Source organism: Zeus faber, assembly GCF_960531495.2.
Source record: "Zeus faber genome assembly, chromosome: 6".
In the NCBI taxonomy this organism is placed as follows: Eukaryota; Metazoa; Chordata; class Actinopteri; order Zeiformes; family Zeidae; genus Zeus; species Zeus faber.
The window spans coordinates 29,766,426-29,784,471 of NC_137201.1; the positions used below are offsets into that span (position 1 = coordinate 29,766,426).

The 18,046-nt window shown below is 43.6% G+C and overlaps 1 protein-coding gene across 5 annotated transcripts in view; it reads left to right on the top strand.

The window, feature by feature from the left end:
* Positions 1-353: 353 nt before the first annotated feature.
* Positions 354-18,046, top strand: part of gramd4b (GRAM domain containing 4b) — a gene marked incomplete at both ends in the record, with an annotated part of 37,634 nt that continues 19,941 nt past the window's right edge. For 2 of the 5 annotated variants that reach the window (XM_080002451.1, XM_080002450.1), the window contains 2 exons: positions 354-548; positions 6,729-6,843. In XM_080002451.1, the coding sequence (XP_079858577.1) occupies positions 384-548; positions 6,729-6,843 (280 nt within the window). Of the gene's footprint in view, positions 576-6,728; positions 6,844-18,046 lie in introns of all 5 variants that reach the window. The other 3 variants (XM_080002447.1, XM_080002448.1, XM_080002449.1) reach the window with 2 other exon arrangements.

Genomic DNA, 18,046 nt, shown 5'->3' on the forward strand with positions numbered 1-18,046 from the left:
GCACACTTTTATTTCGTGTCATTTTGTCATGGTGAATCGTTTGTGAGCGAATATAATTGTTTGTGTCATATGGGACTGTTTGACAATAGGCTAAGCATTAAGACTACAATATTATGGAAAAACCTGGGTATTGACGTGTTATGTGCGCATGTTTGCATTTTAACCAGTGGTGCCGTGCGGCCAGAATGCAGTCCAAAAAATAGATTCTTCCCCATGCGAGTAATCGATTTGGAATCGAGTACATAATGCGATCACTCGATCTGTGAAATAATTGAACATCACCCTCCCTATTAGATATCTGATTCCATCTCTGGTCCCGTCCCGTGCCGTGCAGGAACCTGGTGTGCCATGTTAAGGTGAAGACCCAGTCCACGGCGCTCACGATGCTGAAGAGGCTGGACAAGATCCGCTTCCGGGGCCAGAGGCGCGACGAGTTCCTGGACCTGGCCGAGTCGCCCAGCACGTCCGACAACGAATGTGGAGACGAGGTCCCGACCAAGCAGCGAGCGTCCCTCAAGGACGCCGAGGAGCTGCGAGACGCCGCCGGCGAGCAGCTCCCCCAGGCCGACGCCCAAGTAGGAACACGCTCCTCCTCTCCTAGATGGTGGTGAACTGTGCTGTGGGGCTGGGCGATGCCGATGAAATAAAACGTCACAATATATATATTTTTTAGGAATACCTCGATATCAAACATTTGATGATATTTTGGGGGATTTCTACGGTGCTTTCATTAGATATTTATACACAATAAATGTTTCAGAATGGATATGCAGTTGCATTATTTTACTGCAGCGCAGCCTTGACGACAACATTAAAACTGTATGACGAGATTACAAGGGCCCAACTCCCAGATGATTTCTCGTCTCATCACGACGTCGATATTACGACAATATATCGTCCAGTCCTACTGTGCTGTGTGTTTGAACTGTGCTGCATATTGTGTTTAGACATGGACGACAATTTGCTGTTATTGGGTTTTTATTGTCGTTTGTGTTCATTCATCTTAAAACAAACATATTGTCATATCACAAAATGCAATTTTGTTGTCTAAATAATCAAGCTGAAGATATGATGATGTTCTCAAGTGTTTTAAATCACCACACAGTTCAATGTGATTAGCCTCCACGGATCATTTTACAAGGGAGAGACTGGTTCTCTTCTCTGTGTGGCTGCAACACAACCACAGCTTATCGTCATATTATCAGAAAATCCTGCAACAACAGATTCCGTGCGGCACAATATTATTTTTTTTTTTCTTTGGTTGCAACGAATCAAATGGTTTCGCCAAAATGCCGACACAATTGATAAATTTTCTACCAAATCAAACAGATTGGGTGTATTGGGTTTGCCTGACTTTACCCTCATTGTGGTCAGATTTCTGGGGCCGTTCTCTGAGAAATTCCTTGGGTGACGCTCCGTGTTCCTGTTTATTCTATCTCTTTCCTGTTGATCTCATGTTGGGGTGAAAACCCTCCGAGCGCGGCGTGGATAAGCCGCTCAACGCCGCGTGGCTTTCAGACTCCTTTATTAGTGTTATTTGGCGTGTGAGAAAATGAGTAATAATGGCAGCAAGGCCCCGTAAGAATCCCAGATAAGGGCGTGGTGGAAATGAGAGGTTTTGTGTATCCTCTTTCAGTGGTAAACAATCAGAGTATTTAGATGAGAGTTTTGTTCTGACTGATTTACTGATCATAACCGGATGTTAGTCGAGCTCCTGTTCTGATTTTTAGGATTGAACATTTTATTAGATATTGTGGTAAATTTCATGTTTTGATTTTAGTAGATTGCGATAAATATAGATATGTGTAAAAACCCTCTTGATGGTTTTGGGGATATTAATTGCTGCAATTTCCTCTTCAGCAATTATTGTGGGGTTTTTTCTGCGCTCTGCTGTGATCTGGATGGATTTTGTCTGGAATAAAATACTATTTTCTGTAAAACGTCATTGCCGACGTGAGAAGGACTAAATTGAGGTGATTGTAATCCTTTTTAGAACCCCAAATATTTCTTCAAATTTTTTTTTTCTAATTCATAGTCGGCGGTGTTTTTTTTCCTCTTTGTGCAGTGGCGGTAGAGATCAAACCTCAAAACGTGATGTTTCATTGGGAATCCTGCTGCCACCGTTTGGGTGTCTCCATGTTGATTTCTCTGCGACATGCTGATCAACTGGTCCGTTTGCATTTCTCCAGGGAGCTTCCTGAGCCGTCCTGCAGCGCGGCACGACTCCAATGCCCCTGTTTTAAAACGCTTTGACCGACTTTCTGCACCAAAGCGATGAAGCTGGAACAAGTTCAGTCTTGTTCATTTTTGTGAATTTCTCTCTCCAATGGGCTTGGAGGTGCCAAAATTGTGATTTGCGTTGCATGAAAATTTCAGCTTTAAAAGCTTGACAGGTTTTTCACAAGAGGTGTCTGTTTTATTTTTCCTTGTGTCTACTCTTTCGACAAAGGTCAAAGAAATGTTTTGCTCTCTTTTTAAATATTATTATGCCTTTCCAGTGACTTAATACAATTCATGATTTTTTTTATTGATTTATTTATTATATATATAACATTTTTTTTTTTTTAATATTCCTACTGACAAAAGTGTGTGTGTGTGTGTGTGTGTGTGTGTGTGTGTGTGTGTGTGTGTGTGTGTGTGTGTGTGTGTGTGTGTGTGTGTGTGTGTGTGTGTGTGTGTGTGTGTGTGTGTGTGTGTGTGTGTGTGTGTGTGTGTGTGTGTGTGTGTGTGTCAGAGAACTACTCTTGGAACGAAAGGCATGAACCCCTCGTCTGAGTCGTTCACCTTCCTTGACTTCTCTGGCCCGCAGCCACACATCCAGTGTGTGTGGTTAACCTAATGATTTATAAGATTTAAACATGGCTTTTTGCCTTAAATTCACCCTTAAATTATCGATTGTCCTTTGTTTTTGAATGCAGTGGTCCACCTTTGTGTGGTTGCATGACGTATTATTGATATTAAAGCTGCAAACCTTTCAAAGGAGCTGGGGCTGTCATGATTAAAAGAATAAAAGCCATTTATTGACATAGAAATTGGCTAAGCAGTTAAATTGCCCAAACCCAACTGATGTTTAATGAACCTAAGTTCCAGTTGTTGGAGCATTTTTATTTTTTAAACACTGCCTCCAAATTTCAGGGGAATTTGGAGGCAGTGGTAAAAAAATAAAAATGAAATAGTGTCTTGTGGGCACAAGTGTCAGCTGCACATAAACCGGTCTCTGTTGCGAAAGAGTCATTTTGAGAATTAAGATGAGTGGGGACGGGGGATGCACACTTCACTTCCTGTGCACCCAAGACTTCCTACCAGCGGCTCGTACCCCAGCAATTACACCGCTAGACAGGAAAACCCCCGACTCTGCTGCAATGGGACGTGCAAGTTTTTGCATCCGTTCTTTGCATTTTGCATTAACAAAGCGTTGCTTTGCTATTTTACAGTTGTTTGTGAATGGCAATGCTCGCAGGAAATGGCCAAGACTAAGAGGACCTCTGCGTGTGTTGGCGCCTGTAGAAATGTTTCGACCTCTACCACCAGCTCCATGTTCGCGGAACCTCCAGCATCACAACTCGCTGTGTGCGGTGCTGGCGTCCCTTCCTGATGCATGTCAACGCTGTCACTTTCTCCGAGGCAGCTTGATTTCCTGCCGTGTTACTGTGTAGCTCACTAATGTCGTGAGGGGGCACGTCTGCTCCTTCCTGTCCGCGCCGGCTGCCATCTAGGACCATGTGCTCTGCTAAAGTAATGGCCAAATGGAAATTCCTTCCAGTTTCCTGTAAGGTAAGCCGGATAATTGCGCACAAAATGCATTTGGCATACCAGCGTTGAGGTGGAGGCTTTTCTACTCCAGAATCAGGGCCCTGCATAATAAAGTGGACGGTGTTTTAATAATGGCTACGTGCATCTTGCACAATGTTCTGCTTCTCCACTTCAGTAACTAATTGCTCGTCATCCATGCTTGTTTATAGTGGAAGTCATAAGATGCAGCGAGCGACTTGAGACACATGTTACAGTAAATAAGTGCGTCGGGAAAAACGTGCACGTATATACTGAGCTGGTAGAGACTGTTGCATTTATAATTATGATTATTAGTGTTTATTATGAATAAGGTGAATAATATTTTTTTATAAATAATGTAAATCATTTATAAATATTTTATATTATAAACATTTTTTATTAATAATATAAAACTTTACAAAATAAGGAAAAGAAAAAATAATGACAAAAAATGCGTCTGAAACTGATCGGGTGGAGGCGTGCTTTTAGAATCTCAGTCACGTTGGGTTGATTTTATTTGGGTTTGTTCGTGCCAATTCCGACACGAAGAGCAATTCCACGGTATCGTTTTATTGCATGTTGGAAACCTCATGGAGCTTTGATAGACTCTTATCAGTGGTAGATTGAATGAGCTGAAGGCAGAAAGGTGAGGCTGGGTTGACGTTGAAGAAGGCATTTAGGGGGCAGAGTGAAGCCACATTCCAAACCTGCAGTTCCCTGTCGAAGCCTAGTCATATCATTTGACCCCACACACACACACACACACACACACACACACACACACACACACACACACACACACACACACACACACACACACACACACACACCTGCCAGCCTTGTTGATGGAGGGCTCATTCTAATTTATTTAACATCCTCTGACACTAATTAGCATGTGGCATATATAAGTAATGGAGGGAAATGTTATTAATAGTGGTAATAAATGTGGGTGATTCATCTGGAAATGTTTCACCTGGTGTTTCTTGTGCGTGACTATATTCAGCACGTTGAGACCTCTGTTGTTGTGAGAGCTCTAGAAAGGGCCGTCATGTATAAATTATGTTTCACCTTGCTTAATTCTAGGGGCTGAACTTTGCCATATGCTGCTTCTTTATGTTTTTTTACTTTTTTACTTTTATGTTATTTACTTTTTTTTTTTTTTTTTTATATAAACTGCGCTGCCTAAAAGTGCATATATTGATTACAGTTCATGTCAGGCATTCTGGGTGGTGTTTGAACTTGGAGTTCATTTCCCATCTTCGAGGTTCTAAGTTATGCTTCTGGTACAAATGTTGACCTCTTGTGACTCCTCCGGATTTTAGGAATAGGAAGTGTTGTCCCTGTGACCATGAGCCAGCATGACCCCACCATTTTATTAAAGCAAAGCATGTGTTTTCTGTCGAAACCTCTACAATCATCATTATTTTATAAGTTATGTAAAAAAAAAAGGGGAATAGAATAAAGCCATTATGTTGAAGAATTCATGGTCATTATGTCATAAGAATGTAATTATTGATTATGATTATTGATATTGTTGTGCCTTATTGGAGACCTAACATTCTTTTTATGTGTCAATCATTTTTTGTTTGCTATGGTTTTTAGGGTTATTTTTTGGTATCGAGGGGGTATTTGACAAAAATTCCCTATTTTAACCTGGTATGAGTGATATTCGACACCAGTATTGTTGGCTGCCCAGTTTTTGTTTTTTCTTATCATGTCTTGCTGCTTGGAGCCACAGAACTACAGAAAAAGTCTTCTGTTATGCTTTTATTTCTCCTAATAACTTGCGCCCCTGTATAATGTGTTTGAGAATGGGAGTTTATATTCAGGGGACATAAACACCCGAAAGGAAGGTAAAATATATTTTGAGAAACCAGTAGTTTCTGTCACGCTTAATGGGGGGGGGGGAAGTGTGTGTGTGTGTGTGTGTGTGTGTGTGTGTGTGTGTGTGTGTGTGTGTGTGTGTGTGTGTGTGTGTGTGTGTGTGTGTGTGTGTGTGTGTGTGTGTGTGTGTGTGTGAGTGAGATCACATCCCCTTTCACTCCACTTTCCACATTATCACGACATCACACAATCAGCTCCATCTCTGCTCTTGTTTTGTTTTTGTTTTTTTCACACAGGTTGCAGCTCAACTCATGTGGGCGCCTCCGTCGCTCTCTCTCTCTCGCCGTTCCTTTAGGTCCTTTTTTTTCTCCTGCTCGTACTTTCTTTGTTGCATTGAAATCTCTTCTGTTTCATGTATTGTTCTCTTTCCTGCCCAAGCACAAAATGACAGGAAACACTGCTGCAGATTAATACACACACACACACGCACGCGCGCACGCACGCGCGCACACACACACACACACACACACACACACACACACACACACACACACACACTGCGGTCTAACGGTGGTAGAAACCGTCGACAGGGAACTGCCAGTGTTATTAGTGTGTGTGTGTGTTGTCTGTCTGTCTGTCTGTCTGCGTTTGCTTATTTGCGTGTGTACATTCACCCTCTTCACATGGTATTGCTGCAGTAGTCGTTGTGTTCTGTGGCTCTAACCAAAATTAGGAAAGGGGGGGGGGGAAAAAAAAACAACAACTTTCTTACACAATACATTTCAGGATGTTATTCTCATATTTTATATCCTTGTACACAAACGGCCGCTGCGTAGTCGTATGTAAATTCAGAGGTATTTCTCACGTTTACTCCATTAGGAACAAGAAATATCAATATCGCTGTTTTCCCTCATGACTGTGTTACAGTAAGTAATAGTAGTTTGGCTGAACAGGAGTGAGAAAATTGGAAAAGAAAACCTTTTTGTTTTGAACCAGTTGTCCAATTGATGTGGTCCACTGGCCAAATTTGCTCCGGCGGTTTTGACTCTTTCTTCTTCGGACTCATTTTTATGCTTTAACCTTCTCACCGTTGTCATGAGCTAAAGCTGATCCGTCTGATTTGTCTTGGACAGGCGGGCCCAGGGACGCTGGCTGCGGCCATCCAGGACTTCCAGGGGACGGAGTCCGATCGACTCAACGAGGTCAAAGGTCACCTGGAAATAGCCTTACTGGAGAAGCACTTCCTGCGTGAGTATCCCCACGCCATTGAACAACATACGTAGGTACCGCGGCGTTTGATCAGATGTGGAGCCACGCTTGAGTTTCTATTGCCATTTTACGGCTTCTAGTTCTAGGAAGAAGTTGCTGCAGGATACCTCAGACGGCCCCCGGTCTCTCAAAGCTCCATGCTGACAATGTGATGTACAACAAGAGGGTCTTTTGCTACTTCACTACAAGGGATGTTTGAGCGTTATTCCCCCCTGCAGCTTGTCTGGCCATCGGAGAACTTACAGTATTGTAATGCTGCTAAATTGCATTTGTTCCGCCTCTCTGCCTCTGCTCAGGTGTCATATTAGATTTGGGCGAGCTGATAGAGTCTGGTGATACAGGCCGCGGCTCTGCGATATCAGATTAGCTCTGACCCATTACCTCGGCCCCGGAGGCCGGAGTTCAACTGCCTCTGTAAATTTTTTGAGCAGTTTCATTTATCACAGTCAGTGTCGTACGTTTTGATGATTGGTTTTACCACTAAGAGTTCTACATTTGAAGCTATCGTTGAAACTGTACTTGGCACAAAATGTACACGTAGGATGATGATCCCAGCTGGCAGAGACACCCACTGTGACCGGACCGAAACCATTGCTTCATACTCTTTCTGCCTCCCCGCAAAACAGAACGACTACAGCCTTTCGACGACAACTAGCTTGAGGAAATGAGCTTTCTGCTTTTTGGAAAATCCTCAAAACTTCCAATTTTCGTTAATGACGCCAGCGAGTAGCCTGGTGTTGGTGAGAATCTGCTTAGTTTATCGCTTGTTGCCATGGCGTTCAATTACCCGAACTTGGGCGGCGGTTCCAGTTATGGTTTGTAGTTTGAGGAAATGAGAAGCAGAGTAGGAAAATCTAAAATCAGCAGTTTTTGATCTTTGCATGACCGATGGAATGAGAGAGTGCCCGGCCAGCCATGATCTGACATGGTGACCATGGTAAATGACAAAAATATTGTTGTAGTGTCATCCCGGGATGAGCGGAACCGGTACCTGCGATGGAGATCACACCTCAGAGCTGTCAACCAGGTTCTTTTTTTTTTTTTTTTTTTTTTTTTATCTACTCTACTCCAGGCTCAACACACAGACTGTGTATTGATCAGGAAGGAATTTCTCCACTGTTTGCCAAAGATGGGACTCTGGGAGGGGTTTTCTATTTATAGATGCCACCAATCCCCTCACTTCCCCTTGGTAATGTGTGTGTCAGCAGAACGGGACACACTCTGTTACCAGGTCCATTGACCTCTGTCTGGCGCTGAAGGACGCGGACAACCTGCTCTGGTCACGTCCCTCAGCGCCACCGCTGTGCTGCAGCGGCGCTTTTGCTCCATTTGCGTGAACAATTGCTATAATTTTCTATTTAGTTCTCTTAAAGATGATGTGGTATTTAATTAATAGCTCCAGGGGAATTTCAATTGTTGTGCCAGAGCGCAAAAGATAATGAATATAAAGAACAAAGTATAAAAACAAGTGTACATACAACACTTGTATTTGGTCAAAGAAGAAAGAGGAAATGTGGAATAAGCCACAGTATTAATGGAAATACACAGCATCCCTCTGCAGCCACAACATGAAAATGCATATTGTATTTTCACATATTGAAGCTGGAGGGAATTGTTCTGGTTAATTACTCTTGGAGACACAAGAGGTTTAGTTTCAGTTTCCTAATGGTTGTAATGTTTAACATTGGGGAGCAAACTGCACTATTTATACATGATGGATGCAGGGCGTTTGAGTGGAGGATTTAAAAAATAGCTGTAACTATCAGCGCTGCCAGTGCGGTACGAAACCATCAGCACCTTCCACTGTTGCACAATGTCAGCGCTCAAACCAGGTGAACAGAGTTCTGCTAACAAGCTGATTTGGCTGTAACATGACAAATTACTCTGGCTGGTGTTTGCTTGACTGCAGAGGTCACCGGCACCAGTAGAAAGATAAGGATATTCTCAAATAACATTCCTAGATAAAGAGGAAATGTTGTCACTTGCATAGCAGCAGCGAAGAGATGAGGTCAACATTTGGCTGAGAAGTCTTTGTCGAGTCATCAGGTTGAGATAAAATGGTGATGAGCTTGGTCAATGGTGAAACTTGTATTGTATGTAGAGTAAACTGTTTTTATTTGACAAAAATAAAAGTAGTGCTGAGTGATTTGTTAAAATCATTATCATCTTTGAGTGTTATCATATTGTCGATTTGAGAACGATTTTAGTCTACACAAATTAATAAGAAAAATATCTGACGTAAATTTTCTCAAATGAAAGCTCCGCCCTTTCAGGATAGACTGTTTGGTGTTGTCCAGTCGAGTCTGGAATCGACTTGGTTTCCCAGTCGAACAGGGCAATGAACGAACCCCGAATCTGCTCTTTCCTTCAGTTTATTCACTGACCAGTTGGTACGAAAACTGGAGCCACCGGAGATTGTTCATTGCACCATCTCGTGTGTCATCTCGGTCACCCCACTTCAGTTCACAGTGGCAGAGGCATTAAGATATAACTTACTTACAACGTGGGCGTGGCTTGAATCCAGCCCCTTTTCAGACGTGTTCACCCACAGCATCTTGGAGTGAAATGGATGCTTCTCTGCAGCAGTTTGACTCAAACCCCTGCACACACACCGCACACCATCCCTTATCTTTACACTGAGTGCCATGCTCTATAAATTATAATGCACAGGGAATAGAGCCCCGAACACGGGAGACGGCGAACAGCACTTTTTGAACGGCACCGGAGAGCCAGGGGGAGGTGCCACAGCAATACGTGACAATATGTTGCTGTGGTGAGGTACAAAGACTCCAATAAAATATAGTTAACTATATTATTTTGTATGTGTTGTCATTATATAGAGGAATTTCAATAATGCTTGTAGCTATAACAATGCAGCTTAATATAGGCTATTAATATTTAATTGTGAACTTAAATTAATGTTAAATTCCCTCCAAACATATTGTCAGTCATAGTTGGTTAACTTTACGCGAGCATCAAATTCATCTCCAAGCAGCTCTACAATGGATTTCTTGCATTATGGATATAGTCATGCGGCTTCTATAGAGAGCGCAGCTATAGAGATGTGTTTCCTGGTAGTGATTAATGATCTGTTTACTGAGTGATCACCTGAGTTCCACTGGCAGTAGAAGCCCTTCTTTTATTATTAATTATTCATATTTAATTATATTATTATATAAGTATAACCTGGAGCCGCGACTTTAGTTGAGCGACTGCGCCGCCACCACCACCACGTCCAAACCCTCCCTCACTAAAAGCACCAAACGGCCTCCATTTAATTATTAAATAGAAAAAAACAACTTTTATATGGATCCACTGTTGTTATTTAACCCATTTATGTGGGATATTCCAGAGAAAACTGTATCTAGCGGGTCAGACTCCAAACGTGCGGGTCTCCGGCAGCCACAGCGGACATGCGCAGTAGAGTCTGCTCCTCGCCCACATAACATCCGGCCGTGATTCCATCACGGAGGACGGCAAAAAGTAAAAATGTCTTAACAGCAAAGTTAATACGGTGCACGGCATTACTCAAATGCCGCGCACCGTTGCCGGTGTTGTCTGCCGTCATGCTCCCGTCCACTAACATGACTTCCTGTTTGCCATCTGCCGCGTTCCATGTGAGTGCAGCACAACCCAGACTCTGTGCCGTCACGCCTTCTCCAATAAACCACAAATAGAATAGAACCTCTAACCCAGACTCAAATATGCGCCAAATAACTTCAGGCCTCCTGGGTCGCACTGCTTCTGTGGTCAACGCCGAATGTCTAGTGCCCACACGCTTGATGTTCACTTTGCACCCTGACCTGCCGATAAAGGAAAGAAAGCAAAAGTATTTATTTATTTTTTTTACAGATCACTGTAACTGTCAAAGGCTCACATGGTCAGTTTGTCGTCTGGAAACCACCGTCACCACCGTCACCACCACCGTAATGCGAAGTCCTCGAGGAATGAGCTTTTGTTCTTGGAAAGAATTTCCTTTGAGTTTGTTCTTGGAATAATGAAATCTGTTGGATTCCTCTCCATTGTCGTTGTAGACATGAATGCCGGGATATCTGGGTCAATCCAGTTGTCCAAGTCACCATCTGATCTGGGCATTTCAGGCCTTCTCGGCTTTACGCAGACTTTAGCTTTGGAACGCTACCCATGCCCTGGAAGGTGATATCAAGCGTGTGCACGTGAACTCGAGTGCAGATATTCATAAATGGATATTTGTCTTTGTTTTGTCGGTGCCATTGTCAGTATCTACCGAGAACCGCGCCCCTTGACCCTTACTTTATGCTTTTCTTTTTACAAACTGTTCACATTCAGAGTCCGACAGGATCTTGAATGTTATGTGTACGAGAGTGAAAATCTTTTTAATGTGTTTGTCACGTCTATATCTACACCGTTTTTATACCGAAATTAGTGTATACCCAGGTTTTTTTTTCAAATCTGGCTTAACCCTCCTAAAATAGGCGATTGACGGAGACTGCCTGTCTTTTTTATTTATTTATTTATTTATTTATTTATTTATTTATTTGTTATTATTTTTTTTTTTTGTGCGTGACGTTTGGCGTCACGAACATGCAGGACAAGGGCCGTGTCATGGTTCCATTGTGATTGGAGGGGGGGGGGGGGGGGGGACAGTAGAAGCAGCATGGAGTAATCATATTGTGCACTGGCAGCGCCTGACGCTGGTCCTTCGGCGGCGGGAAGTGGAGACGCTCCTTTGGTTGGGAGACCAGGCTCTGGGCGGTGGTTGAGTCCCTTGGAGCCCGGCAGCGAGCGCGGGGGTTCTGGTAAGGCGGGCATGTGGGGGGGGGGGGGGTGGTGGGGGAGTCAATAACTTCTGATTTTGATTTTGGATTCTAAATGTTGTATGAAATGATGGAATGATACAGGGGATATTCATGTCTATTTGCGCGCCAACGTCCGAAACTTCAACGCACGTCGCATCGCGTCGGTAAAGCTGCAAAAATAGGCTTGTCCACCCGGCTGTCATGTTTCCATCAGGAGCCAGAACCGAGGGGGGAAAAAGACAAACTAAAAAAAAACAAAAACCCGGGACTGTTGCAGCGTCATCTTTCCCGGGAATGAAACCCGGGTGTAACCTTTCCCACTAATGACAAATGCCGGATGTTAGCGGGTGTTAACGGGTTTCGGTGCAGTGGGGAAGGGGAATTAATGTCTGAACGAGAGTCTCGGAAAGCCATCGACGCTTCTCACGCTGTGACCTCAGTGGGAGAGGAGCTTGATAATCATGTCAGGAGGTGTGTGTGTGTGTGTGTGTGTGTGTGTGTGTGTGTGTGTGTGTGTGTGTGTGTGTGTGTGTGTGTGTGTGTGTGTGTGTGTGTGTGTGTGTGTGTGTGTGTGTGTGTGTGTGTGTGTGTGTGTGTGTGTGTGTGCGCGCGTGTACTTTGCCCTTTTCGTCAGGCTTCTTAGCAGCCAGCAGGAATGTCCACACGCCCCCTCTCGTGTTTGGATTTGTATGCGTGCGTGGCAGAAATTCAAGGCGTTTGTAATCCCAGCGATATCCGCTCATTTGTGCGTATTGACTGTGTGTTTTATCCCGGGGGCTCGTGCTGTATGCAGATGGGATCACAAAATCTCTGGCCGTCACCAGCTCGCAGGGAAGGGAAAGTCAAACGGGGGGTGCTGTATCTTGATATCCCGTGGGCTCTAAATAACAACAGGTCGGTTATTAATATCCTGATGTTACATAAACGCTGGGGGGGAGTCGGGACTGCACGGTATTGATGGAGTCGCTGGTCCGGGCAGGTCCGCTGCCCCTGCACGCACCTGGAATCGGGGAGAATGTTATACCGATACCAATGGAGAAATTGGGTGTTGTATCAGAGAAAATCTCTTAATAACGGCAGACGTTTCATATTTGTAAGGAAAGCCAGGATGGCCAACAGTTAGGGGTAAGACAGTATGCCCCTAAGACTTGTGCCCAAAAGGTTGTTAGGGCCAGAGATTGTTTTGAATACAAATGAAACGAAATAGCCATATAAACATGTGATGGTAAAGGATTACATTTATTATTACATTTCACTGCATATATGTATGAAAGTATATATATGTATGTGACAAATAAAAAAAATCTTGAATCTTGATTTTATTTTTCCCAGAACTTTTCCATAATTCAGGGGCATATGTACTAAAAGCTGCTTTGCTAAAAACTTATTTTCACCCTGGGAAAACGAACAGAGCTGAGATATTATCATATTTAACTGGGTCAGAATTCAGTAGATTTCATGGCCACTGGACCAATGAAATGTATGCTTTCTACACTATCTTAATCCAATGATCCTTTTTGTAAAATTGCCGTTTGTAGGTTGTGTTTTTTTTACAGACAAATATACTCAAAGTGACGTTTCCATTAAATTTCATAATTTTTCATTCAACTGGTTTCTGCTATAATGGGATTTAGTTCAGAAATGCTCTGCTCTTGGTTCAGCCTTTATTTACAACATTTGACCTATGGTTTTCTTCTCATCCCGTCTCTGCCTAATAGGTTTTTTTTGGTTTTGTTCTATTTTTAATCCTGGGCATTTCTTTTTTTGGCTGTTTTAACGAGACGGGTGGGCTTAAAGGGCTTTTAGGAAATTAGAGATCTGTAAAACACAAATATTGGCCAAAGCTGAGGGTATTGATGAATGACGGATCATAGTAAAAGCACATTTCTGAATGCTCTTTGGAGACACTACAGCACAGAATACAGTTATCCTTCTATATTTTCTAATTATCTTTGTCATCCTTACCTCCCAGGCCGATAGTACTACAGCAACATCTGCTGTAAGACTGAAGCAAAATATCCCACTATGTTAGCAGTGACTTCTGAAAAATGCCAGGTTTCATTTTAAATACTATTTTTATTTTCCCTCCTGTAAACGAACCAATTCTTAGTCTCCAATTCTGCCAGTTCCTCTCCCACACCCACACCCCGCCACAGCCTGAGATCTGACTGAATCTGCTCCCTGTCACCCTCTCCCAGTTGGGCCTCAGGCCTGGCGAAGCTGGGCATGTGATTGGGGCAATATGCTCCGCGAGGCTGCGCTGCGTGTCAAACCGGCCTCTATGCAAACGGCTTACATAAGTATCTGGGGCATACGTTATATTCCGCTATGCAGCGTGATGGCTTTGTTGGAGGCTGATGGCTGCCAGTTTTTTATTTTTTTTATTTTTATTTTTTATTTTATTTTTATTATTTTTTTTAGTACACATTTCAGCGTGTTGCCCATTCAGAAAATGCAATGGGTCGTATGAGAATCCCCCAAGCTGCTCTCGGTGCTTTCGTTCCACAGAACCAAAGTAGTGTTTCATGTTCTGAACTTCAAGGTTTATTTTTTTAAATACAACACACACACACACACACACACACACACACACACACACACACACACACACACACACACACACACACACACACACACACACACTGCTGAAAGGAACCTTGCCAGTGGCCCGAAGTTCTTCCACACTGAGTTTTTGTCATTGCCTCTCTTTGCTGGAGGAGGTCAGGGACAAAAGAAAACAATAAAACTGGATGTGGCTGAATAATGTAATTTAAATCTCCCAATCCCCAAATATCCCAATTGAACTATGCCAAGACATTATATGTGGTTTGTGTATGCAAACTAAATTAGATGCAGATCACATGACTAAACTGTTGACGGTGACTGGAGTCATTGACCTCCTCTGTGCTCTTTATACACACAAAGTGCAAACCATAATATATGGCAAAGTGTTGATGAACCTGTTTTAACTATGATAACAAGATAATGCCAAAACATTGCTTACATTACATGGACTGTCTCTCTTTTTTTATTACTATGGCTGGGGTTTAAAGAACCATTTTGGACGGTGTTATGATTCATGCACTGTTTTTTTTTTTTATAATAAAGGCTCAGGGTCCAGAGAGACTTAATAAAATCAAACATGAGGTAGAATAATTTGGAATACCTTGTGGGAAGACTGGGTAGTTTATTTTCTCCTCTGATTTAGCGCCTGTGAGCAAATGCAGAGACTAAAAATGTATCATCCACGAGTCAGGGTCCTACGCCCCATCCCTTGTTTATTTTTTCCTGTGTCTCAAATTGTACAAATCAAAACCTTTTTAGGGGCGCCGACAACGGCTGAGACGTCTCCTCTTAATCTATGCAATGACATCACGGGGGGTATAAAAACAGAGTTGGCAGCAGATTGTGGTAGAATCTGACAGTTTCCTAATTATTCGTTCGAGTCAGGAAGCACAGTGGAGGTGGAGGTGGGGAGGGGTTCCTTATTCCTGTTGAATATTTATAAGCCGCCAACCGTCCCGCCCGCGGTGTCGCAGGTTGTGCGTCTGTTTCCACGGCGCCACGTTCTCCGGTTAGGCCGATGGAGCCGGCCACACAAACGGCACCGTTTCCCAGGTTGAGCCACAGCGCAGATAATGGATGTGCTCTTTGAAAGTCACTTCCAGAGTTGACTCGCAGCGCTGCCTTTTGTTCGTCAGAAGGTTAATGACTTAAAAAAAGGAAGGAACTGCTGCTGGGATGCTATTAAAAAAAAAATATATATAATAATAATAAAAGATAAACAAATCCCAGCTCCGCCAGGCCAGCCTTCTCATATGATCCTGTGAATATATGGTAACCTTTAGCAGGGTGGCAAAGAGCTGTACTCATTATGATCACAGCTCAGGGGGAGGTGGGTTTTTCTGTTTTGTTTTTTTTCTTGCTCGCAAAGGAATTTGTGGTGTTTCGCTGGCGGATCGATCGCCTTAAGTCACAAATAAATAAAAGTGAAGGCATTCAGCTTTAGATCTTATTAGTCAGAGCTGCACGCGGTGGGGTGGGGCTGGCTTACGCTAAAACAATGAGTCGCTGTGGATGGCTCTTAAAATCGACTTACTGGCTGATTTGGGTATTTGAACTTTTCATCGGCCATGCTTGTGGTCTGCCGCTATCTAGAGCCGTCACAACTATTACATTTTTTCCTGTTTGGAAATGCTCTACAATTAAGTAAATGCAAGTTCAAGTTGGGTTGAAGCAAAGTGACGGTCTACCTATTTTTTCTAACGCTCAATAAATGGTTCCTCATAAGGAGGACGTGTATTACACTACTAAGTGTATGCGATGAGAGTGGCATTAAAATGAACAAAAACATTTAATTGTTTCTCACACTTGCATGTATGACAGGTAATGGTCAGGTAAAATGTAATTGTTGGGACAGTTTTTCTATCTCTAGCTGAAGTAAATTCAAATTGATTACATTACCAAGCCCTATTTTCAGATGTTTCCTGCCTGGTTCCAAGCTGCCAGGTGTAGTGGGTGCGGCCTCGCGACGTCTCCTCCTGCACCGGCGTACCGGGCTGCGGTCAGCCAGGTGACCTTGTGGCAGATAGACAGCAATGTGACACTATCCGGGCGCGGTCTCGGCTGAAGCACAACTCCAATGTCAGGGAAGGATTTGCCCCAGCGCCCTCCCGTCACCTCGCTTCCATGAGCGGCGGCACGGCGGGCGGCTCGGGGGTGAGCGCTGATGCGTGACGTGTTGTCAGGTGTGCCATGCAATTTTGTGAGACTGTATTTTATATTGCCTCCTAATGGAGGTTTGGAGGTGATGACGTTTATGTTTAGTATCTAAAAGCTTTGCAATTATGCAATGGATAATGTGCAGCCAGATCGTCATTATCACAAAAGAACCTCTCCGATGCACATTGTCCAACTTGTTTCACAGCTACTTAGTCCATTAAATAATACGTTGAGATGCGATAATAGATGAAAATAATTTTATTACTAGTATTTCAAAACTAGTTTTCATCGTAGCGAGCTACTCGCCTGCAAAAAGAGTCAAGTCTTCCATTGTGGTTAATCCAGATGGAGAAGTGGCTGCCCGTGACGGTCATCAACGGTCAGCACCCTTATCCAGAAATAACCGACCAGTGATTGGTGCTATCGACCCAATCACGATAGAGTATTCCAAAGAGCCCTGTAATAATCAACATGGACGATAGTGAAACATTTGTTTCATTGTTTGGATGAAATCAGTCTGCGTGTGATTGGCCGAGCCTCCCGCGGGGGCAGTTTGGGGCAATCTGCATCAAACACTCAAACCCATGGGGTCTTTCACGCACTTTCTCTGCCTCCTCAACGTCAGTGACTTGCGTCGTGGTTTTTCGGCTGTGGGGTGCTCACTGGTGCTTATCACCACCCCAGCGGTGTGGTCCTGGTTTGACACCGGCAGGTCAACCAGAGGGTGAAAAGAGGGCTTTTCTGAAATGCAGTGTCAAGATGTGGGACAGGTCCAGATAATTGAATGTGACAAACCAAAGGCCAAAAAAAAATGCCAAATTCTGGTGCTGCGTACAGTGTCCTAGCGACTCTCCTCCTCGTTCGGCTCTCCCTCCTTTTCTCCTTCACGTCTTCATTTCCCTCTCCTTTCACCCTCGCCTTTTCACTCCCGCTCTCCCCGTCTGGCGTTCATTGTTTTCCTTTCTTTTCACGCCATCCCTCTTCCCACAGAACCCTCTTGTCCTGGGCCAACTGTGTCAGACGCTTGCGGAACCTTCCAGAATGAGCCGCGCGTCACAGCGCAGGGTTGGACGTTTGGAATCCGGAGGCTTTAGGAGAGTGTTCATCCAGCGCCGAGGCCGACTGGGGGGGAAAAAGAACCCGACTGGTCCTCTAATCCCACATATACACACACACACACACACACACACACACACACACACACACACACACACACACACACACACACACACACACACACACTGCCCATTCTTCAGCCGGGTTGACCCAAATCGGGTCTGAAAAAGTGCGTGATGCAGCACTTCAGTACCAAGAAAAACCCTCTGAACAAGTCATTGATCTGGAGTTGAGTCTTTAAGGACATTGCAAAACCCCCTCTTGGAACAGATTTAAGCGTACAAGTGTACAATTTACCACTGTGCTATTTAACAGCACCACCAATGTTTAGCAAAGCACAGCAGTCTTCATCGAATGAGCTGTTGTGTACCTCTAATATCACGTCACTGTATTGATTCAGAAGATATGGACACATGTCTGAATAAATTCAACGGTTGCAATGTGTGGAATATTTTCCACGGATATTATTTAAGCTTTTATTAGGATTTTGCTAGTGCCACTCATATTATGGGCTATTTCATATTTAGGCCTACACATCACCGATCAGTTCTTCTGTCACTTTTTGC